The following is a 26791-nucleotide window of genomic DNA, read 5'->3' as shown; positions in this document are numbered from 1 at the left end:
TCTGGGTTCCAGGGCCTGGAACAGCCTCGGGGGCAGCAGGGGGGCAGCAGGGGGGGGGCGGGGGGAGCCCGGCCTCCCGAGGGCCCAGCGAGGTGGGCGGCTTCCCGCGGGGCGGCCCCGGGCCCCTGAGCACAGCCCTCTGCCCGCTCCCTCCCGGACTCCCAGAAAGAGGCAGGTGCCGTCCTGGGGCCGAGGGCCTTGAAGGCCGGGACCCCCCCCCCCCGCCCTCTGACCGGCCGGGTCCTGGCCCCGCCAGGAGCCCCCTGGAAAGTGGGCGGGGGGGAGGGGCTGCCCAGTCTCCTCTGGGCACCGTGCAAGGCTCCCACCCGGGGGAGGGCCAGCTAGGGCTCTGTCTGCAAAGGGTCTGGCAGTCTGGGGCGCAGGACAGCGGCTGCCCCCTCCCTCAGCCTCCGCTCCGCCTCGGGCCCTGGGCCGCGCTCGTGGGGATTCGCAGGCCCGGGGGTCCCCTGGAGGTGGGCGGGGCCACTGGCAGTGGCAGGTCAGGTGGGCAGCAGCGGCCAGCCCGGCCCGGGACAGTTGGGGAGGCCCCTCCCTTCGGCATTAGGCCCCTCCTACCCGCTGGCCGGGCTCTGTCTGCGCTCAGACCTCTGGAGAGAACCGGGACAGTGCTCGCTTAGGACGCCCCCGGGCAGTGGTCCGCCCTCCCCGGGCCCTCCCGCTCCCATGAGTCCCTCGTGTCCTCGGTGACCCCCAGCCCCCGCCTCCGGGCCCTTCTTCTCCAAACGAAGCACCCCGATGTGTCCAGCCGAGTGACAGGGGCCAGACCCCCGAGGGCCTCCCAAAGTCCCACCCAGAGCTGCCCCGGCCCCCAGCAGGACCCTCCCGTCTCCAACCGAGGCTGGCTCGCCTTTCTCAGGGGCCTCCCCCATTCGATCCAAGACGCAGTTATCAAGTGGGCCCGACCCGGCTGCGGGGGTACGAGCAAGACCCCGGGCGGCAGGGGGGGGGGGAGGCTTAGGCTCTACCGTGGCTGTGCCTGCAGGGAAGTGAAAGCAGAACAGCCCACGGGGATGTGGGGACCGACTTCCTTCCTGCATCCCTCTCTCCCTTCCCTTTCCTCTCTTTTCTCCTCCCTTCTTCCATTCCATCCATTCTTTTCATCCCTCCTTTTTTCTTTGCCTCCCTCCTTGCTTTCTTCCTCCTTCCTTCTGTCCTTTCTTCCTTCCTTCCTTCCTTCCTCCCTTTCCTCCCCTCCTTCCTCCTCCCTCCCCCTCTTCCTTTTTTCCCTCCATCTCTCCATCTCTTTCCCTCCATCATTCCTCTCTTCTTCCTTCCCTTTCCTTCCCTCCTTCCTTCCTCCCTCTTTCCCTCCCTTCTCTCCTCCCTCTCTCCCTTCCTTCTTTCCTCCCTCTCTCCCTTCTTTTGTCCTTCCTCTCTCCCTTCTTTCCTTCCTTCCTCCTTCCCTCCCCTCTCCCTTCCTGCCTTCCTTCCTGCCTTCCCCTTGTTGACCGATAGAGAAAGTGGCGAGGGTCCAGAGGAGGAGATGAAGGTGAAGGGCTCTGGAGGCATTTTAGGAAGGTGTGAGGAAGCCCCCGGGGATGTTTTCTCGAGGGGCTCAGAGGCTTGTGGGCCAGGAAGGTTCTGAAGAGGCAGATTTGGGCTCCTGGAGCTGGGGCTGTTCCTCGGGCATTCCCAGTGCTAGTGAGTGGCCCCTGGCTTGGGGCCTTGGGGCAGATGCTCCAGCCCGAGCCTCCCTCCAGCCCCTGGCAGCTGCCCCTGAGGCACCGCCTTAATTGAATCCAGCTGCTTCCCTTCCCAGGCCTAAGTCCTGAAATATTCATGGGCTCCAGGCCCACGTGACGATCACTGACTACTTTAGAGGCTCCAGAAGCTGCTGGGAGCGGGGAATGGCTACCGGGCGTGGATGGGCCCGGCTGGCAGAAAGCCCGAGTCAGCGTCTAGGGCAGCCAGAGCTCAGGCCGCAGTGGCCCCTTGGGGAAGCCTGTTCCCCTGCTTGGGTGGCCCCTGTCTGTGCTTAGGCGGCACCTGCTGTGTGCCAGGAGGAGCTGGCGAACTAATGGCCCTCTTCCTGCTGGGGGACAGCCCGGTCCTTCATCCACTGAGGTCCAGCCACAGCTGGAAGCCCGTGTGCAGTGGCCTGAGCTCCTTGGGCTGGGCTGAGGAATGCAGAAGCTCGGTGGGAAGGGGCCTGGGCCTCAGCTGAGACAGAGGCAGGCTCAGCCTAAAGGGGGCTTTTAGGAGGGTGGGGAATGCCAGGCCCATCAAGGTTCCGGAGGCAGCTTCCCACCCTCCCCTCCCCAGGAGCTAGAGTCCAGTGCCCGCGCTCTTTCTGCCTCCCCTGGTTCCCTGGCCCACAGAGCTCACTCCAGGCTCCCGGGCTTCTTTCCTCCCACTTCCAGGCTGTTAGCACCCAAGCCTCTCAGTGTGCCCTGGACGGTGTTTTCTCTCCACCCCCCGCCCCCTGTGACCATCAGCTCTGGGCCCGGATTTTCAGGGACCCCCGCTGCCCTTTGTGTGGTCTGGCTTGGATTCTCCCAAACGGGGCAGGGGCCGCCCCCTGTGGTCCCGATCAGCCGGGCCAGTGAGAAGGGAGCCAAGTGGGTGCCCTGAGCCTGAAGGGGTCCCAGGACCCGCCATGAACATCCCGTGGACCTTGGCCATCTGAAGGAAAGGTTCTGGGGTTTTTGTGTTGATAAATGACCCGGGCAGCAAATCAAAAACCATGGCACACAGCCCTTGGGGTGGGAAAAGGAGAAGGAAATAAGTACCCATTAAGCACCTAATGTTTGCCAGGTATCGAGCTAAGGGCTTCATACCTATGGTCTCATTTGATCTTCATCCACCCTGGGAGGGAGGGGCCCATTTCCCCATTTTACAGTCAAGGAAGCTGAGCAAGAGGGTTGAAGACCCTTGCCCAGGGTCCCTCAGCCAGTAAGTCTGAGGCTAGGGGGGACCAGAGGGAAGAGTTAACCACCAAGGACTCGGAGTACTCCTAGCCCAGATGTGCTGATTTTGGGGACCAGAGCACATCCGGGGGAGACATGGGCGGGCAGCTTGAGAAGAGCTTGGGGGAGAAGTCTGGGTCAGGGAATATGGGGGGCCTTTTTTGGATGCCAGCTGAAATCCCCACTGCCCCCTAGTGCCGGTGCCCGAGTTCTCCTGACGCATCCTGGCAGAGCTTGCCTGTACAATGGCCTCGACATGTTACTTCTCCCACCTAGCGCTGCCCCCCATTAGAGGGAGCTCCTCCAAGGCAGGGGCTCTGGCTCTGAGTTTCTTGCACTCCCACCTGCCTGAGGAGGGAGGGGCGGGTCTGCAGCTCTCACTCTGGGCCCGATGCCCTTCCCAGATCTCACTCTGGGCCCGATGCCCTGCCCAGCCACATCTGCCCCCTCGGACTTCCCGGCGCAGCCCTTGTGACCGTCAGGGGCCCTGGAAGCCACCTGGAGGCGCAGTCGGGCTCTTACCTTCATCAGCACTGACTCGCTGAGCTTCTCCCGGTTCACAATTTTGATTGCAACCTTTTGGCATGTGACACAGTGAACCCCCAGCTTCACAAGGCCTGTGGAGGAGAGAAGGGAGGGCAGAGTTAAAGAGATCCCCAGCCCACGTGCAGATGCCCCCCCCCCATTGTCCAGGATCAGGGGATGTTGGAGCCAGCGGGGGGTGGGGGTGGGGGGCGGTGGAGCAGTCCTGAGCTCAAGGCCCTGAAGGAACAGGCAGAAGATCTGGGACTTGGACCCAGGACAAGCAGGTCCCGAGAGCGGTCACGCCAGCCTGTGGACAGAGGGCACCAGACCTGCTGCTCAGCTGGGTTTGAATCCTGCCTCACACAGAACCAGCTGCGTGAACTCCAAGTCACTTCTCTGACCCTCAGTGTCCTCCTTTGTCAGGAAGAGCTCACAAAGGGGGTAAGCAAAGTGGTTCGTCAGAACCTCAACGTGCAGAATCGGCAGGAAGCACAGTCACTGCTCCTGCCGCCGCTGCCGCCATTTCCATTGCCTTTATTATAATCAGGAGCAGCATTGGCCTGAATGTTCCTCCCCCCCTTCCCAAAGTACCCAGATCCTCACACTCCCAAGGTCGGGTCTCAGGACACTCCCCTCCCCCGGCCATTCTCCTCTTCTTTGGGCCAACATAGCGCCCAGAACTGGCCTCCAATGTCTTCCCCACCCCCTTCTCCTTCCTCCCACTTCTGAAAACTGACACCAAATCACCACCCCTGGGCTGCTCTGGGCCACGGACAAGGGCCTCAGGCCTTCCCAGGCAAGGGCTCTGACCCAGGCCATCACTCCCACACTGGGCGGGCTCCAGGGACGGACGCCGGGCTCCTCCAAGTCCATGGGCTTTGCTTTAAAATTCACATCCCCCTCGCACCAGCCCTGGAGGCAGGAGGACCCCAGCAATGTCCGGGCTGGCTCTGGGGTCCCTGGGATGGAATTGGGGAGAGGAGGCAGGAGGCAGGAGGGCCAGCAGGAGGCTGGTCAGAGGTGAAAAGTCTCTCTCCCAGCTCTTCTCAGCCCTTATATAACTCGGTACAATTACACCATTACAGGACATTGAGCATGTGTGAACTGGAGAGCCATGACATCACCACCCTGAGTACTGAGTATCTGTGGGAACTAGAGAACCATGACATCACCGGGCTGAGCACTGAGTGTCTATGGGAACTAGAGAACCATGACATCACTGCCCTGAGCACTGAGTATCTGTGGGAACTAGAGAACCATGACATCACCTTAACGGTATCTTGGGAACTAAAGGGCCAGCATCCCGCCCAGGTACTGGTTCTGTGGGAACTGGAGAACCTGACATCCCCGTCTGGCACTGAGTATCTGTGGGAACTGAAACCATGACATCCCCGTGCTGGACTGGTATCTGTGGGAACTAGGAACCATGACATCACCGTGCTGAGTCTGGGTATCTGTGGGAACAGAGAACCCAACATCACGGGCTGGGACAGTATCTGTGGAACTGGGAAACCGGACATCACCTGCTGGGACTGGTATCTGTGGGAACTGGGAACCATGACATCCCGGCCCTGAGTCGGTATCTGGGGCTGGAACCATGACCACCCTGGTACTGGTATCTGTGGAACTGAAACCTGACATCACCGGCTAACTTTCTTGGGAACTGAGGCCAGCATCCCGGCTGGGTACTGGTTCTTGGGAACTGGGAACCAGCATCCCTGCTGGGTACGGTATCTGGGGGAACTAGAGAACCAGACATCACCCCGGTCTAGTATCTGGGGACTAGAGAACCTACATCACCGTCTACAAAGGTATCTTGGGAACTAAAACCCTGACATCCCGTCTGAGCCAGTATCTGTGGGAACAGAGGGCCCTTACCGTGCTGAGTACTGGTATCTGTGGGAACTAGAGAACCCGACATCCCCCCTGAGACTGAGTATCTGGGGAACTAGAGAACCTGACAACCCTCTGGGACTGGTATCTGTGGGAACTAGAGAACGTGACATCACCTTGGGCACTGGTATCTGTGGGAACTAGAAACCTGACATCACCGTGCTATCGGTATCTGTAGGAACTGAGAACCATGACATCCCGTGCGAGTACTGGTATCTGTGGGAATAAGGAACCAGCATCACCGCCCTGGCACTGGTATCTGTGGGAACTGGGAAACCGTGCATCCCCGTGCTGGGCACAATTGTGGCTAGAGCCTGACATCACCGCCCCTGGGCATTATCTGTGGGAACTAAGGAATGACATCACCGTGCTGGTACTGAGTATCTGTGGGAACTAAACCATACATCACCCCAGTACTGAGTTCTGTGGGAACGGCCTGACATCCCGTGCTGGTACGAGTATCTGTGGGAACAAAGGGAACCTGCCACCGTGCTGGTACTGGTATCTGTGGGAACTGGGAACCATGACATCACCGCCCGACCGGTATCTGTGGGAACGAGGAACCTGCTCACCGTCTGGCACTGGTATCTGTGGGAACTAGAGAACCATGACATCACCGTGCTGAGCACTGGTTCTGTGGGAACTGAGAACCGACTCCCACCCTGAGTACTGGTGTCTGGGGAACTAGGGAACCGACATCCCGTGCTGGGCACTGGTATCTCTGGGAACTAAACCGGACATCACCGTGCTGGGTACTGGTATCTATGGGAACTAGAACCAGAACCCGCCCTGATCTAGTATCTTGGAACTGGGGAACCTGACATCACCGCCCTGAGTCTGGTATCTTGAGAACTGAGAACCATGACATCCCGCCCTGGTCTGGTTCTGTGGGAACTGGAATGACATCCCTCTGGCACTGGTATCTTGGGGCAAGGGCCAGCATCCCCGTGCAGTACTGGTATCTGGGGAACTAGAGAACCATGACATCCCGCCCGAGTACTGAGTATCTTGGGAACTAGAGAACCTACTCCCGTGCTGGGTCTGGTTCTGTGGGGCAGAACCATACATCACCGTGCTGGTACTGAGATCTGTGGGAACTAGGAACCAGCATCCCGTCTGGGCCTGGTTCCTGTGGGAACTGAGAACCGTGACATCACCGTGCTAACTGGTTCTTGAACTGGGAAACCTGACATCCCGTGCTGAGCACTGGTATCTTGGAACTAAAGAACCAGCTCCCACCCTAGTCTGGTGTCTGTGGGAACTGAGAACCATGACATCCCTGTGGGGCGGTATCTTGGGAACTGGAACCATGACATCACCACCCTGAGTACTGGTATCTGGGAACTGAGAACCATGACATCACCGCCCTGGCCTGGTTCTGTGAACAGAAACCGTGACATCCCTGCGGGCCGGTTCTTGGGCGAGAACCGTGACATCACCGCCCGGCACTGGTATCTGTGGGAACTAGAAAAATGACATCACCGTGCTGAGTCTGGTATCTGTGGAACTAAGAACCATGACATCACCGCCCTGGGTATTATCTTGAGAACTGGGGAACCTGGCATCAGTGCGGTCTGGTTCTTGGGAACTGGAACCGACATCACCGTGCGGTACTGGTATCTGGGACTGAAACCATGACTACCGCCCTGAGCCTGGTATCTGTGGGAACTGAGAACCGGCATCACCGTCTGAGGGCACTGGGATCTGTGGGAACTGGGGAACCATGACATCACCGTGCTGAGCACGGTATTTGGGAACTGGGAACCATGAATACCCCCTAGTCTTTCTTGGGAACTGAAACCGACATCCCGTGCTGGGCCTGGGTATCTCTGGGAACTGGAACCAACATACCGTGCTGGGTCCGGTATCTATGGGAACTGAAACCAGACATACCGCCCTGAGTACTGGTATCTATGGGAACTGGAACCATGACATCACCGCCCTGAGTCGGTATCTGTGGGAACTAGAAACCATGACATCACCGCCCTGGGTACTGGTATTGGGAACTGAAACCTTGACATCACCGTGCGGGAAACGGTATCTTGGGAACTGAAACCTGACATCCCGTGCTAACTGGTATCTGTGGGAACTAGAGAACCAGACATCACCGCCCTGGTACTGGTATCTTGGGGAACTGAAACCAACATACCGCCCATCTGGGTTCTGTGGGAACTGAGAACCATGACATCACCGTGCATACTGGTATCTGTTGGAACAAAGAAAATGACATCACCTGCTGGGCCTGGTATCTTGGGAACTAGAGCCGTACATCACCGTGCAGCACTGGTATCTGTGGGAACAGAACCGCATCCCGTGCGGCCTGGTATCTTAAGGGAACAGAACCATACACACCCTAGTCAGTGTCTGGGGAACTGAGGAACCAGCATCACCGTCTGGGCATGGTATCTCCGGGGAACAGAGAACCTGACATCACCGTCAGTACTGAGTTCTGTGGGAACTAAGAACCATGACATCACCGTGCTGGGCACTGGTATCTGTGGGAACTAGAGAACCGGCATCACCGTCTGAGCCTGGATCTTGGGAACTAAGAACCGTGACATCACCGTGCGGCACTGGTATCTGTGGGGAACAAGAACCATGACATCACCGTGCTGGGCACTGGTTCTGTGGGAACTGAGGCCGTGACATCCCGTGCTGGCACTGGTATCTGTGGGAACGGAACCGACCCCGTGCTGAGCACTGGTTCTGTGGGAACTAGGCCATGACATCCCCCCCTGAGTACTGGGTGTCGGGGAACTGGGAAACCCTGACATCAGTCTGGGCACTGGTATCTCTGAACTAAGAATACACACCGTCTTTAAAACTTGGGGGGGGGGGGGGGGGGGGGGGGGGGGGGGGGGGGGGGGGGGGGGGGGGGCTCCAGGGGTACTGGTTCGTGAACTAAAACCAGAATCCAGGGAGAAAAGGTATCTGGGGTTTAAACCATGCCATTTTGGGCACTGGTATCTTAAAACAGAAAAACGTGACTCCCTGCTCCCTTTTGGTTCTGAGAACTGGCCCTGCTCACCTCTCCTTTCTTTGAACTGAAACCAAATCACCACCCTAGGTCCTGGGCAGGACAAAGGGCCCTCACCTCGGGCAGGACTCTGAACAGGCCATACTCCCACCGGCGGGTACAGATCTTGCTGGGGAAATCCCCCCTTCAGCCCTGGGACAGGAACCAGCATTCCCCACCCCAAGGGTCTGGTATTGGGGAAACGGGGAAAGAACCCCCTGGGGACTGGGGTATCTTGAAACTAAAACCAGACATCCCTTCAGGACTGAGATTGGAACTGGGAACCATGACACACCACCCTGGTACTGAGTTCTGTGGGAACTGGAACCAGACATCACCACCCTTTACGGTGTCTTGGGAACTGAAAACCATGACATCACCCCTAGACTGGTTCTGTGGAACTAGAGAACCATGACATCACCGTGCTGGGACTGGTATCTCTGAGGAACTAAGGAACCAGCCATCACCTCCTGGTACTGAGTATCTATAGAACTAGAGAACCATGACATCACCGCCCGTACTGGTATCTAATGGGACTAGAGAACCATGACATCCCCCTAGTACTGGTATCTTAGAACTAGAACCAATGCTCACCGCCCTAGTACTATATCTGTGGAAACTGGAACCTGACATCACCCCTAGACTGGATCTGTGAACAGGAACCATGACATCACCGTGCTGGTACTGGTATCTGTGGGAACTAAGGAACCATGACATCACCGCCCTGAGTACTAATTATCTGTAGAACTAGAGAACCATGACATCACCTGCTGGTACTAGGTATCTTGGGAGGAACTAGAGAACAGACATCACCTGCTAGTACTGGTATCTGTAGGAACTAGAGAACCATACATCACCGTGCCAGGCTGGTATCTGTGAACTAAGGAACCTGACATCACCGTGCTGAGACTGGTATCTGTGGGAACTAGAGAACATGACATCACCGGCTGAGCACTAGGTGTCTGTGGGAACTAGAGAACCCATGACATCACCCCCTGAGTACTGGTTCTGTGGGAACTAGAGGAGCCATGACATCACCGTGCTGGCACTGAGTATCTGTGGAACTAGAGAACCATGACATCACCGTGCTGGTACTGAGTATCTGTGGAACTAGAGAACCTGACATACCGCCCTGAGCACTGAGTATCTGTGAACTAGAGAACCTGACATCACCGTCTGGCTGGTATCTGTGGGAACTAGGAACCATGCACATCACCGTGCTGAGTACTGAGTATCTGTGGGAACTAGAGAACCATGACATCACCTGCTGGGACTGGTATCTGTGGGAACAGAGAACCTGACATCACCTGCTGGACTGGTATCTGTTGGAACTGAGAGAACCTGACATCACCGCTAGGCACTGGTATCTGTGGGAACTAGAGAACCATGACATCACCACCCTAGTACTGAGTTTGGGAACTAGAAGAACCTGACATCACCGTGCTGGCACTGGTATCTGTGAACTAAGAACCATGCATCACCGTGCTGGTACTGGTATCTGTGGGAACTAGAAACCATGACTCACCGCCCTAAGGTACTGGTTTGGGAACTAGAGAACCATGACATCACCGCCCTGGTACTGAGTATCTGTGAACTGAGAACCATGACATCACCTACAGTACTAGTATCTGTGGAACTAGAGAACCGTGACATCACTACCTAGGCACTGGGTATCTGTGGGAACTAGAGAACCATGACATCACCGTCTGAGTACTGGTATCTGTGGGAACTAGAAAACCAGCCATCACCGCCCTGAGTACTGGTATCTGTGGGAACTAGAGAACCTGACATCACCGTGCTGGAACTGGTTCTGGGGAACTGAGGAACCTGGCATCACCGTGCTGGGTACTGGTATCTGTGAACTAGAGAACCGTGACATCACCGTGCTGGGACTGGTATCTGTGGGAACTGAGAACCGTGACATCACCGGCTGAGACTGGTATCTGTAGAACTGAGAACCGACATCACCGCCCTGAGCACTGAGTATCTGTGGGAACTAAGAAGAACCATGACATCCCCCTGAGTACTGGTTCTGTGGAACTAGAGAACCATGACATCACCGTGCTGGGCACTGGTATCTTGGGAACTAGAAGAAATGACATCACTGCTGGTACTGGTATCTATGGGAACTGGGGAACCATGACATCACCGCCCAGTACTGGTATCTGGGAACTAGAGAACCAGAGCATCACCACCTGGAGGTAAAAAAAAAAAAAAAAAAAAAAAAAAAAAAAAAAAAAAAAAAAAAAAAAAAAAAAAAAAAAAAAAAAAAAAAAAAAAAAAAAAAAAAAAAAAAAAAAAAAAAAAAAAAAAAAAAAAAAAAAAAAAAAAAAAAAAAAAAAAAAAAAAAAAAAAAAAAAAAAAAAAAAAAAAAAAAAAAAAAAAAAAAAAAAAAAAAAAAAAAAAAAAAAAAAAAAAAAAAAAAAAAAAAAAAAAAAAAAAAAAAAAAAAAAAAAAAAAAAAAAAAAAAAAAAAAAAAAAAAAAAAAAAAAAAAAAAAAAAAAAAAAAAAAAAAAAAAAAAAAAAAAAAAAAAAAAAAAAAAAAAACAAAAAAAAAAAAAAAAAAAAAAAAAAAAAAAAAAAAAAAAAAAAAAAAAAAAAAAAAAAAAAAAAAAAAAAAAAAAAAAAAAAAAAAAAAAAAAAAAAAAAAAAAAAAAAAAAAAAAAAAAAAAAAAAAAAAAAAAAAAAAAAAAAAAAAAAAAAAAAAAAAAAAAAAACCCCCCCCCCCCCCCCCCCCCCCCCCCCCCCCCCCCCCCCCCCCCCCCCCCCCCCCCCCCCCCCCCCCCCCCCCCCCCCCCCCCCCCCCCCCCCCCCCCCCCCCCCCCCCCCCCCCCCCCCCCCCCCCCCCCCCCCCCCCCCCCCCCCCCCCCCCCCCCCCCCCCCCCCCCCCCCCCCCCCCCCCCCCCCCCCCCCCCCCCCCCCCCCCCCCCCCCCCCCCCCCCCCCCCCCCCCCCCCCCCCCCCCCCCCCGCCCCCCCCCCCCCCCCCCCCCCCCCCCCCCCCCCCCCCCCCCCCCCCCCCCCCCCCCCCCCCCCCCCCCCCCCCCCCCCCCCCCCCCCCCCCCCCCCCCCCCCCCCCCCCCCCCCCCCCCCCCCCCCCCCCCCCCCCCCCCCCCCCCCCCCCCCCCCCCCCCCCCCCCCCCCCCCCCCCCTGGGATTCGTGGGAACAGAGAACCATGAATCACCGTCGAGACTGGATCCGGGGGAACCAGAGAACCATGAACACTGGCCCGAATCCGGGAACAGAGAACACATACCGAACTGAGTTTGGGAACGGAGAACTTGAATCCACCGTCTGAACGGGCATGGGGAACGAGAACCAGAATACCACCCTGGTACTGGTCGTGAACTAGAGAACCATGACATCACCTCTGAGACTGAGATCCGTGAACCAGAGAACCATGACATCACCGTGCTGAGTACTGAGTATCTTGGAACTAGAGAACCTGACATCACCGTCCTGAGCACTGAGATCTTGGGAACTAGAGAACCTGACATCACCGTGCCTGGGACTGAGATCTTGAACCAGAGAACCATGACATCACCGGCTGAGTACTGAGATCTGTGGGAACAGAGAACCATGGACATCACCGTGCAGGCACTGAGATCTGGAACTAGAGAACCATGACATCACCGTGCTGGACTGAGATCTGTGGAACTAGAGAACCAGACATCACCACCTGAATACTGAGTATCTAGAACTAGAGAACCATGACATCACGTGCTGGCACTGAGTATCTGTGGGAACTAGAAACCATGACATCACCGCTGAGTACTGGTATCTGTGGGAACTAGAGAACCATGACATCACCGTGCTGAGATGAGTATCGTGGGAACTAGAGAACCGTGACATCACCGCTGAGACTGAGATCTGTGGAACTAGAGAACCTGACATCACCTTCTGGGCACTGAGTATCTGTGGAACTAGAGAACCATGACATCACCGTCTGAGTATGGAGTATCCTGGGGAACTAGAGAACCATGACATCCCGTGCTGAGACTGGAGTATCTGTGAACTAAGAACCATGCATCACCGTGCTGAGCAATTGAGTATCTATGGAACTAGAGAACCATGACATCACCGTGCTGAGTACTGAGTATCTATGGGAACTAGAGAACCAGACATCACCACTAGTATGAGATCTGAACTAGAGAACCATGACATCACTTCTGGGCACTGAGTATCTTGGGAACTAGAGAACCATGAATCACCTCCCTGAGTACTGAGTATCTTGGAACTAGAGGAACCATGACATCACCGTCCTGGTATTGAGTATCTGGGAACTAGAGAACCATGACATCACCAATAGTACTGAGATCTGTGGAACTAGAGAACCATGACATCACCGTGCTGAGACTGAGTATCTGTGGGAACTAGAGAACCTGACATCACCGTTGAGCACTGAGTATCTGTGAACCAGAGAACCATGACATCACCGCCTGAGTACTGAGGTATCCTGTGGGAACTAGAGAACCATGACATCACCGTGGCCTGAGCAAACTTGACCATCTGTGGAACTAGAGAACCTGACATCACCGCCTGAGACTGAGTATCTGTGGGAACTAGAGAACCATGACATCACCGTGCTGAGCACTGAGTATCTGTGGGAACTAGAGAACCATGACATCACCACCCTGAGTACTGAGTGTCTGTGGGAACTAGAGAACCATGACATCACCGCCTGAGCACTGCGTATCTGTGGAACTAGGAGAACCATGACATCACCAAGTGCTGAGCACTGAGTATCTGTGGGAACCTAGAGAACCATGACATCACCGCCTGAGCACTGCGATATCTGTAGGGAACTAGAGAACCATGACATCACCGCCTGAGCACTGAGTATCTGTGGGAACTAGAGAACCATGACATCACCGTGCTGAGCACTGAGTATCTGTGGGAACTAGAGAACCATGACATCACCACCCTGAGTACTGAGTGTCTATGGGAACTAGAGAACCATGACATCACCGCCCTGAGCACTGCGTATCTGTGGGAACTAGAGAACCATGACATCACCGTGCTGAGCACTGAGTATCTGTGGGAACTAGAGAACCATGACATCACCGCCCTGAGCACTGAGTATCTGTGGGAACTAGAGAACCATGACATCACCGTGCTGAGCACTGAGTATCTGTGGGAACTAGAGAACCATGACATCACCGCCCTGAGCACTGAGTATCTGTGGGAACTAGAGAACCATGACATCACCGTGCTGAGTACTGAGTATCTGTGGGAACTAGAGAACCATGACATCACCGCCCTGAGTACTGAGTATGTGGGAACTAGAGAACCATGACATCACCGTGCTGGGTACTGAGTATCTATGGGAACTAGAGAACCATGACATCACCGCGCTGGGTACTGAGTATCTATGGGAACTAGAGAACCATGACATCACCGCCCTGAGTACTGAGTATCTGTGGGAACTAGAGAACCATGACATCACCGCCCTGAGCACTGAGTATCTGTGGGAACTAGAGAACCATGACATCACCGTGCTGAGCACTGAGTATCTGTGGGAACTAGAGAACCATGACATCACCACCCTGAGTACTGAGTGTCTGTGGGAACTAGAGAACCATGACATCACCGCCCTGAGCACTGAGTATCTGTGGGAACTAGAGAACCATGACATCACCGTGCTGAGTACTGAGTATCTGTGGGAACTAGAGAACCATGACATCACCGCCCTGAGTACTGAGTATCTGTGGGAACTAGAGAACCATGACATCACCGTGCTGGGTACTGAGTATCTATGGGAACTAGAGAACCATGACATCACCGTGTTGGGTACTGAGTATCTATGGGAACTAGAGAACCATGATATCACCGCCCTGAGTACTGAGTATCTGTGGGAACTAGAGAACCATGACATCACCATGCTCAGTACTGAGTATCTGTGGGAACTAGAGAACCATGACATCACCGCCCTGAGCACTGAGTATCTGTGGGAACTAGAGAACCATGACATCACCGCCCTGAGCACTGAGTATCTGTGGGAACTAGAGAACCATGACATCACCACCCTGAGTTCTGAGTGTCTATGGAACTAGAGAACCATGACATCACCGCCCTGAGCACTGAGTATCTGTGGGAACTAGAGAACCATGACATCACCGTGCTGAGCACTGAGTATCTGTGGGAACTAGAGAACCATGACATCACCGTGCTGGGTACTGAGTATCTATGGGAACTAGAGAACCATGACATCACCGCCCTGAGTACTGAGTATCTGTGGGAACTAGAGAACCATGACATCACCGTGCTGAGTACTGAGTATCTGTGGGAACTAGAGAACCATGACATCACCGTGCTGAGTACTGAGTATCTATGGGAACTAGAGAACCATGACATCACCGCCCTGAGCACTGAGTATCTGTGGGAACTAGAGAACCATGACATCACCGTGCTGAGTACTGAGTATCTGTGGGAACTAGAGAACCATGACATCACCGTGCTGAGCACTGAGTATCTGTGGGAACTAGAGAACCATGACATCACCACCCTGAGTACTGAGTGTCTGTGGGAACTAGAGAACCATGACATCACCGCCCTGAGCACTGAGTATCTATGGGAACTAGAGCATGATCACCGCGTACTGGTATCATGACTAGAGAACCGCGCTGCAGTACCTGCCCTGAGTATCTGTGGGAACTAGAGAACCATGACATCACCGCCCTGGGCACCTGAGTATCTGTGGGAACTAGAGAACCATGACATCACCGTGCTGAGCACTGAGTGTCTGTGGGAAGTAGAGAATCACGACATCACCGTGCTGGGTACTGAGTATCTATGGGAACTAGAGAGCCATGACATCACCGTGCTGAGTACTGAGTATCTATGGGAACTAGAGAACCATGACATCACCATGCTCAGTACTGAGTATCTGTGGGAACTAGAGAACCATGACATCACTGTGCTGGGTACTGAGTATCTTTGGGAACTAGAGAACCATGAGATCACCGCCCTGAGTACTGAGTATCTATGGGAACTAGAGAACCATGACATCACCATGCTCAGTACTGAGTATCTGTGGGAACTAGAGAACCATGACATCACCGTGCTGAGCACTGAGTATCTGTGGGAACTAGAGAACCATGACATCACCGTGCTGAGCACTGAGTATCTGTGGGAACTAGAGAACCATGACATCACCGTGCTGGGCACTGAGTATCTGTGGGAACTAGAGAACCATGACATCACCACCCTGAGTACTGAGTGTCTGTGGGAACTAGAGAACCATGACATCACCGTGCTGAGCACTGAGTATCTGTGGGAACTAGAGAACCATGACATCACCGTGCTGGGTACTGAGTATCTGTGGGAACTAGAGAACCATGACATCACCGTGCTGGGTACTGAGTATCTGTGGGAACTAGGGAACCATCATCTCATCAGTTTCACTGAGTTAACACCTTGTTGTAAATATCCTTGTTTCAAATATACTTCTCCAGAGTTCTGGCCCTGTACAGACCTGAGTTCAAATCTGACCTCAGACATTTACCACTTCTTGGCTATGATCTTGGGCATGTCACTTAACTCAGTTGCTTAAACAAAAAAAAAAATCACATCCCCAGCTCTTAGCATAGCACTTAATAAAGACCCTTCCTCCCCCCCCCTTTTTTTGTCTTTGGTACGCAGTAGTTGCTTAATAAATGCTTGTCTCTTGAAGGATGATAGACTCCACATTAGGGATTGGCTCGTGTTAAGCCTGTGGTCCACTCCCACTCCCCCAGTTTCATATAGAAGAGAATTCTTTGTAGAAGCTCATGAGACTCTTGGTTTGAGCAGGGAAGAGGAAGGGGTGGGTGGGGGCGGGGGCAGGAAAAAGCACTGCCCTCCCTGGCAGAGAGCATGTGTTTGGGTCTCACCGGTGATGGGGAGAGGGCTGGGCAGGGAGGAGCAGGAGCAGTCCCCGCCCCCTGCTCTCCCTGGGAAGAACATCAGCTCCTACTCAGACAGATGATCCCCGGGGCCAGCTTCTGAGCTGCCTTTGATCCTGTTCTGGAGCCCTGTGATTTCAGGTCAGAGAAGCAGCAAGGAGCAGAAAAGAGGGGGCCAAGGGGAAGGAGAGGGGGGAGGCAGGTGACATCTTTTCATTTATAATTCAAAGGGCCCACTGGATGAGAAGCAGAAGTCAGCTGGGAGGACTCGCTCCTGGCAAAGTCTCAGCAGGGGCTGCTGGGAGGGCCCTGGAATTTTGGGTGTGGGCTGGGCCAGAAGCCCTGTGCTCACCTAGGACAAGGAACTGGGAGAGAGCTGACCTGCCTGCTGCTGGGGGCCAAAGGGAAAGGGCATGGGGCAGGGAAGGCCTTCAGGCAGCCCAGCGTCCCCGCTAAGCTTCCTAGGTCTCCCTGCCCCTGCGTCCTTCAGCCCTCTGCTCTCCTAGACTGCACCCACCCGAGGTCAGCAAGCAGCTGTGGCCAGGCCCTTTGGGCTCGAATCTTTGGCAGAAGAATAAACCTTCAGAGGGTAGAGGCTCTGCCTCCTTCTCCAGATGCCATTAGGAAACTTGCATAAGACAGAAAAAAATGAGGAGATAATGACATAAAATGTGGTCCCAGAGTGAACAGGGAGCCAGCGCAGTTTAATAAGTAGGGGAGTGACATAGTCCAGTCTGTGCTTTAGAACTGCTAAGGAGAGGATGGAGTGGAGAGGAGGGAGAGACTTGGGTGGGGAGACCAAGAAGGAGGTGGGGAGAGGAGGTAAAGAAGAGGGGATGGTTTGTGAGCCCAGACATGATGAGACCTGGCCACTGAGTGGATACAGGGCCGGGGGTGAAGGAAAGGCAAGAGCTGAGGACACGGTTGTGAACCCAGGCAAGAAGGCTGCACTCCCTTAATAAAAATGGGCAAGTTGGCAAAAAAAAGGTGTGTGTGCACGTGCGTGTGCATGTATGTCTGTGTGCACGTGCATGGATGAGTGTGGGAAATGTGACAAGGGGGGCAATGCAGACCCAAGCCATCCTGTGTCAGTTCCCCCTGGCAGATGTCCTTCCCCACCGCGAGGATCACTTCCAGGGACAAATATCTGTTTCCTACCTTTCTGGGCTTCTCCTGCCTCCCAACCACCTACACTGGTTTTGCTGCTGTTCCTTAATCAAGACCCTCCATGGATTTCATTCTTTTCTCTGTCTCTCTCCCCTTTCTACTTTTCTTTCTCCCTCCCTCTTTCCCCCTCTCCCTTTCCCCCTTTCTTTTCCTCCCTCCCTCTTTCCCCCTCTCCCTCTTTCTTCTCCCCCCTCTTTCTCCCCCTCCCCCTTTCTCCCCCCTCTTCTTCCCTCTTGGTCTCTGTCTCCCCCCTCCTTCCCTTCTTTCTTCTCTTCTCTCCCTCTTCCTTCTCCCTTCTCTTTCCCCCTGCTCTTCCCATCCCCCCTCCTTTTCTTTCCCCTCATCTCTTTCCTACCTTCCCTCCCTCATCTCCACCTCCTCACTTTCCTCCCTTCAAGTCCCAGCTCCGATCCCACCTCCATCAGGAGCCCCTCCCCCCCACTGTATAGCTGTTCCCATACTGTCCTCCCCATTCACTTATGAGCTCCCTGAGACAAGGCTTGTGCGTTTGGCGTTCTGCCTTTCATGGTATCCCTGACACTTAGTGACTGGAACATGGGGTTGTTGTCATTTACAGCCTTGTCTGACTCTTCATGACGCTATCTGGGGCTGTGTAGGTAGAGATACTGGAGGGGTTGCCATTCCTCCTGCGGCTCATTTCACAGGTGAGGGAAACTGAGGCAAACTGGATGAAGTGACTTGTGCAGACTCACACAGCGGGAAGTATCTGAGGCCACGTTGGCACTTAGATTTTCCTGCCCCCAGACTCGGCTGCCCAACTGGAACAGTCAGTGTTTAATAAATGCTATTGAGTGATTGGGAGAGGGATGGGCACTAGCGACAGGCGAGTCTGTGTTGGAGACAAGTGCCGTTATCTGTACTGCAAGGAGCCCTCCGGTTTACTGACCCGTGGGGGCTTAGCTCTGTGGGCTGGGCCGGGGGGATGACCTTGGCAGAGTGCCCCAGCCCGCCCCCCTTCCCTGAATTACATTTTGGGCTTCTCTGTCAGGCCTGATGCTTAAGGAAGCTAATAATTGCTTTAATGACTCAGCCCTCTAATTAAGCAGCTGTTTATTTTCTATTGTGATCCTTATCTCTAATTATTGTCTTTAAAACAAACAGACCCAGCACCAAGTGCATGGAGCTCAGCCTTCCCTGCCAGGATGGATGCCCGGGGTGGGGCCTCCCTGCAGGAGGGCAGAGGCGCCTCCTGGGAGGGCTTTGGGACTGCAAGAGGCTGAGCTGCTGCTGTGGTGGCAGGGTCATGCAGTGTCTGCCACTGTCCCACTGGCCAGTCAGGTCCTCTCGCCTAGCCTGCTCCCTCTAAGAAACCAGGAGGATGTCTGGACCAATTCCTCATTCATTTGCTCATCCAACACTGTGTGACAGGTGCTGGAGGTTAGGGATACAGAGGCAAAAATGAGACCGCTTCTGACCTCAGGCAGGGGCCCCTCTATTTGGGCAGATAAGGTAACTGAGGCAGACAGGGCTAGGAAGTGTCAGAGACCAGCAGGATGAATTCCTGACTCCAAGTCCAATGCACCATTCACTCCAGCACATCTTCCTCACCCTCCATTCTCAGAACTTCCTTCAAGGCTCTGTCAAATACTGCTTCCTCCTTGAAACCCTCTCTCTGTCTCTGACTCTATCACTGTCTCTTCTTTCATTCTTTCTCTGTCTCTCTACCTCCCTCCCTCCTTCACTTCCCTATCTTCCCTTCCCTATCTTTCCTTCCTTCCTTCCTTCCTTCCTTCCTTCCTTCCTTCCTTCCTTCCTTCCTTCCTTCCTTCCTTCCTTCCTTCCTTCCTTCCTTCCTTCCTTCTTTCCTTCCTTCCCTTCTCCCCTGTGTTTCCTGCTTAGCCCCATGGAGCCTTTGGAAGTAAACTGGCTTAGGGATCAGGATATAGACTGGGCTCTTCCAGGTATGACATTAGGTCTGTCATTTCCCCACCTTCCACTGGGGTCCTTCATTTACCAAATGAAGATTCCATGATCTGCTTCTTCCTTCTCATTAGGAAATGGGGGTGTCTGTGGCATGGAAGGACACATTCTAAACAGAGCTGAGTTATCAACCAGCAGCCTCCAGGGCTTGGACAGGAAGAAAGCTGGACCCGTGGGCAGAGCAACTGGATCCAGGGCCCAGATGCCCGTGATGAACAATTGGACTTTGGACAAACCCTGGGCCCTCTGCTGACCTCTGTATCCTCCCCTGTGAAAGAAGGGCTCAGTCTAAGGAAGCTCTAAATATTGCCTCTGGGAGCGTTCCTTCTCTTTTCTGGATACAAGAAGCTCAGCCGTGATTCTGTTGGCTCAGTAAAGTCACTGAGATGAGACCTATTCAAGGTCTCCAAAGGGGACCGTCTGAAACATCGGCAGCGTGTTCTGGAATCTTGCAGATCACTGATTTAGAAGTGGAGGAAGCTCGGGGATCATCCAGGGCGAGACTCTGAAGTTACAGCTGAAGAATAGGAAATTCCCAAGGCCATCCGGATAGGAAGTGCCCAAGGTCACCCGGATAGGGAGTGCCCAAGGTCACCCGGATAGGGAGTGCCCAAGGCCATCTGGATAGGAAATGCCCAAGGCCATGCAAATAGGGAGTACCCAAGGTCATCTGAATAGGAAGGTGCCCAAAGCCATCTGTATAGGAAGTGCCCAAGGCTATCCGATAGGAAGTAGCTGAGGTAGGATTCAAAGCTATCTCTTGCCTTTCTGAAGCCCCATCTCTGGGGTCACTGTCCACCTGTTCCCTCTCTCCTGTGCTCTCTTCCTGTTTGGTGAGCAGGCTGGTGGGAGGGACCTGGAGCATCTCGGGTGCTAGAGGCAGCCCAGGATTGCCTCCTGCAGGTCCTACTAACTACCTGGGAAGGGGATAGCCACCGGTCTGGGCTTCCAGGACAAGGAGCTCCGGAGTGGAAGGCAAGGGGGATGAGGAGATGAAAGCTTCATCGTGCCAAAGGGATGATTAATTTGCCAGCCGTACAGCTGTCTCACGATTGCTCTCTCAAGAAGCCGCTTTTACACTAATGACTCAATAACTTTGTTATCTGTGTCGGGGACAGGGCTCCGCTCATTGTATCTCTGCTGGTGCATGGGACTGGCTGGTCCAGCATCACTGGGAAAGGAAGAAGGGAGGAAAGTTCCCTGGCCCGAGGAGGTAGGGCCGGGTGGAGGGCCATGAGATGGCCATGCTTCCATGGAATGGAGCCAAGCGTCTTTTCTCCTCTTCCCCTCCCCCTGCCTCTCCTCTAGGGCCCTTGCCTCCTTCCACTTCACCTTTGCAGGACACTTACTGAGACTTTCATCCTCTGAATCTGTCTATCACCTTGAAAACAACCCCACCCTCCTCAGTACTTAAGCACCTCCAGACTGTGGCTCCCAGACCACCTTTCAGTCCCCTCTCCTATTTCTTTCACGGAGTCTGTGTGTCAGTCGAACTAGATCCCCAAATTAGATCCTCCTCATGAAATCCCTTAATCTCATTAAGACCCTTCTCTCTAGTCCCCATGAAGAAATCCTCCCATTGGGTGAAAGTACCATTCAGGTGCCCCCTCCTCCTGAATGACTGGATAACTTCTGGGACTCAGTCTCTTCACATGTAAAATGAAGAGATTGAACTCAATGACCCTGAAGGTCCTTTTCAGTGCTAGATAGTTCTTCCCTGGCCTTCTTCACCTAAAGAGAGCTTTCTTCCCTGAAATTTTAAAATAGAATTTGGTAGTTTGGTGACGCAGTGGGTAGAGTACTGGCTCTCAAGTTAGGAAAACCTGAGTTCAAATTTGGATGCTACTGTGTGACCCTGGATAAGTCATGTAAGCCTGTTTGCCTCAGTTTCCTTATCTGTAAAATGAACTGGAGAAGGAAAGGGCAACCCCCCAGTATCTTTGCTGAGAAAACCTCAAATGGGCCACAGAGAGATGAACATGACTGAAATAATTCAGGAACTTTGCTCTAAAACCAACCCGAGAAGAAGCAGTCTCTGCCCTTCAGGCACTTGCAGAACAAAGAGTGGGGAGAGTGGGGAGGGAGGAACATGATATAAATGTAAATCAGCCTGACCCCAAACCATGCCTGAGCCTGGGCACGTGGAGGGTTATGGGAAGCCTAAAGATGGATAGAAGCACAAGCAAAGGCTTTCAGGAGCAAGTGGAAACCCCTGGAGCAGAATACAAGCCTGTAACTCAGGCCTTAAGAAAAGGAACTGGCTCTACCCAACAAGCCTGACTCTGGCTTTCTGGAGCCCTGGAAAGAAATAGAAGAGCTTGGTGAGAATTCTCCAAGCAATGAGATCAAAGCTCCACTGGAGGAATAAAGTAAAGAGAAAAGGAGCAATGTGGATGGTGGGGGGAGCTATGGTGGCCCAATGATGGCTGTTCTGGATTCTGTGAGGTAGAATCACCCCCAGTTAAATGGGTTCCCCTGCTTTTAGTCTGCAAGAGGGTGTGAGTCTAATTGGCAGGGATGCTGGAGAGGGGAGGGACTCAGATTCAGGAATTGGAGTCCTCTTCAAAGCTGCACCAACTCGGGAATTGGGAAGGACAAAATGAATGTCACGTCTCTCTTCTAACACATCACTCCCGTGGGACTGGAGAGGAAGCTAGACTGTCCACCAGGTCCTGCTAGGGACTGTCTGTGGTTCTGAAATGGATGAGGTGGGAGGGTCGTGGCTTCCCAGGCTGCCTCACTTTCTCCAGGGACACGTGCCGAGTGGAGGACAAGCTGGGGAGCGGTCCTTGGGAAAAGGAGAGGTTCATTTGGCAGCGGTGCAAAAGCAAGCTTCTGCGCATCGCTTTGTTCATGCAGCACCCCCTCCCACGGGGACACAGTAGCGATTCCTTGCAGCTGACTGGGTTTCTTCTCCTGCTGGATTCCTATCTCATTTGCTCACATGCACATTTGGGATTCGAGTTGCCAAGTCAGCTGGCATCTGGGCTCTGATGTCGGGCCGGCAGTGTCTGCCCCAATCTTCCTCCCTGGAGTGGGACTCATCCTGGTGTCAAAGGAACTTCAAGTTCCTATCATCACCACACAGCAGACGTCTCAGCATTTCCCTGTGGCTCAGCCTGTCAGCAGAAGTAGGTCTAAAGGCAGCACTCACATGAGGGCCCTAGAGAAAGAGAGGACCGGCCCCTGGTTGTTGGGGGCCTCGCTGGCTCCCGGTCCCGTGGGGGTTTGGACTCTCTCACCTGCTTTCCACATAATGGATCGCTGGAACCCCACCTGGAAGGTGCTTCTGCGGGTTGTGGATCGGATCCCAAGGGTGCTTATTAGAGGGGGATGAAGATAATGAGAGGTCTCGCAAGCACGTCACACAAGAAGGGAGAGTACAAGGAACCAGGAATGTTTGGCCCAGAGAAGGGAGGACTGGGGGGAGAATGAAAGATGCCTTCAAGAATTTGAAGTCATAATGAAGAAGAGGCAGTAACTGACCCCAAGGGGCAGGACTAGGAGCAGTGGGAAGTTGTTCCAAAGGAACAGATTTCCACTCCATTCATGGAAAACTTTCTGACACTCAGAGCTATGTGAGGTGAAGCCCACTGCCCACTTACCATCAAGAGGATTCTGGTTAGGCAGGGGTTGAATGTTATGGCCAAGTTCCTTCTAATTCTGAGATTCTCTGCTTATGTAAGCAAGTAAAAACAGATTCAAAGAGGCCTTGTTCTCTAAATATGTCTTGGATTCCCTCTCCTCTTCACCCTGCTAGGGCCAGCCGCTGGCCAGAGCTCGTCAGCTTGGAGGGGACAGTACATGCTGTCTCTGTTCCTTCCCTTCCAGTTAGTCTTCACTTGGCTCTGCCCCTTTTCCCTCTCATCTGGACCATTGCAATTGCTGCCTCCTTGGCTTCCTTGCCTCCAGTTTCTCCCTTTTATAATCCATCCTCCACAAAAAATGTAAAGCTTCATAGGAATTTCAGCTGTTCCCAGCAGCATTTACCCCCCCTCCCCCCCAGGCTCAGTTATGATGTTTCCTCTCTCTGGATCCGGGGACCTTTGTTCTTTTTCACTTCTTGTGAGGATTATACGAATCTGTCTGTCTGTCTATTGGACCTGGAAGACCCCAACAAGCTGTGCAAATGCTAGTCATCATTATTATCTTTTTGTCACGGACACTTCCTGAACTGCGAGCCAGGCCTTTCCTGAGAGGGGGCAGGGCAGGGCACGGAATCCTCTGGGGCAGAAGCCGGAGCGCCTCCTCTTTGCTGCCCACAGAATAATCGGGCCCAAAGCAAGGCACAGAAAGTCAAGTGAGCTCTTGGAAAGCAAGGGAGTGGGGGAGGGAACAATCTGGAAGAAGGCCACTGAAGGGGAGGCCGTGGAAAAAGCCCTTTGGAGTCAGAGAACCCAGCTTCAAATGTTGGCTCAAATATTCATTCCCTGTGTTGCCCCCTCCCCAAGAGACCCTGCAGTCCGGGGGCTGTGTGGCGAGCGCCAGGAAGGAGTCACTGCTGCAGAGGAAGCTTGGGAAAGAGAAGCTCATGGGCTGAGGAGGAAAAGGTCCCATTTCAGGACCAAGGAAAGAAACACAGATTGAGTCCTCCGTGCAGGACTGCTGGACAGAGGTCAGGAAGCCCCCTTTACTGTCTGATTCTTCTGTCTCGCTCTAGGGATCCTTGCTCCCTCCCCTTCTCCCCTAACTCAGAACCCAACCCAGCAGAGCACACAGAAAAATCCCCCATGGCTAAATTCAGTCCCTACTCTCTTGTTCTGGGCTTTGTATTTCAAGCCTGGGCTCAAACTATTGAGAAAGGATTCTTAAGGAGCAGATCTTTTGGGGGGTTTTCCAGGTTCTGAAACGCTCCCCACTCAGGGGACCCCACCCCCGACCCCTTTCCAGGACTCAGGTTCCCTTCGTTAGATGCTGGAATGGAGAGGCAAGAATCTCTCGGACTCTTGCCGAATCTTCAGGAGGTGAGGCAAAATCCATGGAAGGAATGGCCTGAACTGTCTAATAATCTTTCCTTTAAAGGCTGCTGGTCGTGATGGTAGTTGCCAGAAACAATCCCTTTCTTCCCTGCCCCCCAAAGGTTATAAAGTGCTTTCTTTGGCATCTTCTATTTGTGCTTCCCCCACTAGAGCCGAGAGACGGAGGCCGGGAAGGGGCTATGTATGCAACTATATCCTGGAAACCCTGATACTCACATTCAGCCGTGAGGAGCTTTGGCCCAGACCCATATCCGGTCCATCTGGGCCTGAGACTAGAGGCCAGGTTTCCCAACTTCCGGGCAAGGACTCTTTCCCCTCTTGGAGGAACGTTTGGGCTGAATCCCCTCAGTGATCCCCAAATACCATCCATCTGCATGGCAAGGTGCTGCTTCTCCTGGATAGCTGGGGGTGCAAGAGATGGAGCCAGGAAGACCCGAGCTCGAAACCTCCTCAGACCAGTTGTTGTGTGACCCTGGTCAAGCCACCTTATCTCTGCTGACAGACTTCACCCTAACCCTCATCTCAAAATGGGAGGATGGCAGCATCTGCTTCCCAGAATCATTGTGAGGGTCAGGGCGGAGGCCGGACGCTACGTCTCCGCTTTCTCTCTTTTCGGGGCTGCGTCATCTCAGGTAAGATGTTGTTAGAGAATTTGGCTTCTGAAGTTTTAGCCCCTAATGATGGCAAATCTATAGCAAGGACGTGCCGAGAACCTGGACAAAACTTGTGGCTTTCCGAGCACAGTGAGCTCTGTAGAGACAGAGGCTGCAGAGGGGCCGGAACCTGGACAAGTACACCTGAAACCTGCCAAGGTCCCGGCCCTGCCCCCTGTGCTGGACCTACGGCCTCCAGGAGCTGCTGTGGTCAGAACAATCACCAATGAGAGAGAGAGAGAGAGAGAGAGAGAGAGAGAGAGAGAGAGAGAGAGAGAGAGAGTGTGTGTGTGTGTGGCAGAAAGCAGACACGCTGTCAGTCACTGTCCCAGGGGGTGGGACCTGCCTGAGCCTCTGAGCCCAGGTGCCCCTGGACAATACCAGAGGAGGACCAGAGGTCTGGAGGACAGAGTCTCTGACAGTGCAGCCATCAAACAACCGGACTTCAATGTGGCCAATTCTCAGGTGGATTTGAGGGCTGTTAAGGGACTGAGAGAGCAGGAACGTCCTCTTAACGTCCTCAGGAGGATGACCTTCATCTCAGCCCCATTCTTGGGTCAGGAAGGGTGGGGAGGGAGGCCATGGTGTGTGGAGGAGGCCGGCCTCTCCCGCCTGGCACGGGCTTGGTCATTGGCAGTCGGGCGCCAGCTGGCCCGGGAGGGGATGATTAGGGATTCCCAGCAGGTCTCCTTTCCCTCCATCGCTGCTGTCCCCTTCCCCACAGGCCAAGCAGCCTCTGCTCAGTCTGGGGCCGGGGGTCTCTCCTTGGTCTCAGTGACTCCAGCTATTGCCCCCACCCCAACCCCTGCCAGCCACTCATCCACATGGCCCAACAAAAGGACCGGGCAGGGGGAGGGTGGAGACAAGGCCCAGAAACAGCAGCTGTGGCTGCTCCAACCACCAAACCCCCTCCCCCCACACACACACTCTCACACACTCACACTCACATTCACTCACACATGCACACACACAATACTCACTCACACATTCATACACACACCCTCAAATTCACTCACACACCCACATCCACATGCATATTCACATGCACATTCACTCACACACACTCACTCACATCCACACACACACACTCACTCACATTCACACGCTTACACACACATTCACACTCTCACACACTCACACACACATTCCCACACATTCTCACACACTGACACACGTACTCTCACAATTCACATTTACACTTACACATTAATACATACACACACACGTACACTCACATCCACACACACTCACACACATTCATACACATTCACACTCACACATACACTCACACATTCACTCACCCACATGCATACATACATTCTCACTCACACACACTCACATTCACATTTACACTCACTCACACACACTCACTCACATCCACACACACACACACTCACTCACATTCACACATTTACACACACATTCACACTCACACACACTCATACACTCACATTCACACTCTCACACACTCACACACACATTCCCACACATTCTCACACACTGACACACGTACTCTCACAATTCACATTTACACTTACACACATTAATACATACACACACACGTACACTCACATCCACACACACTCACACACATTCATACACATTCACACTCACACATACACTCACACATTCACTCACCCACATGCATACATACATTCTCACTCACACACACTCACATTCACATTTACACTCACTCACACACATTCACACTCACTCACTCACACACACTCACACACTGACACACACATTCACACACACACTGTCACTCGCATGCAGCCTGTAGGGAGAACAGGAGCGGGGCTACATTG

The 26791-nt window shown here is 53.5% G+C and overlaps 1 protein-coding gene across 1 annotated transcript in view; it reads right to left on the bottom strand.

Annotated features, from left to right (window-relative positions):
* The window catches only part of BRSK2 (BR serine/threonine kinase 2), a 144513-nt gene that overhangs the window by 61037 nt on the left and 56685 nt on the right, over positions 1 to 26791 (bottom strand). Inside the window, exon 2 of the mRNA XM_031943593.1 lies at positions 3450 to 3544. Within this exon, the coding sequence (XP_031799453.1) occupies positions 3450 to 3544 (95 nt within the window). The remainder of the gene's footprint in view (positions 1 to 3449; positions 3545 to 26791) is intronic.

The sequence above is a fragment of the Sarcophilus harrisii genome, chromosome 6 (genome assembly GCF_902635505.1).
Source record: "Sarcophilus harrisii chromosome 6, mSarHar1.11, whole genome shotgun sequence".
Classification (NCBI taxonomy): domain Eukaryota; kingdom Metazoa; phylum Chordata; class Mammalia; order Dasyuromorphia; family Dasyuridae; genus Sarcophilus; species Sarcophilus harrisii.
This window is presented reverse-complemented; position numbering and strand designations above follow the sequence as displayed.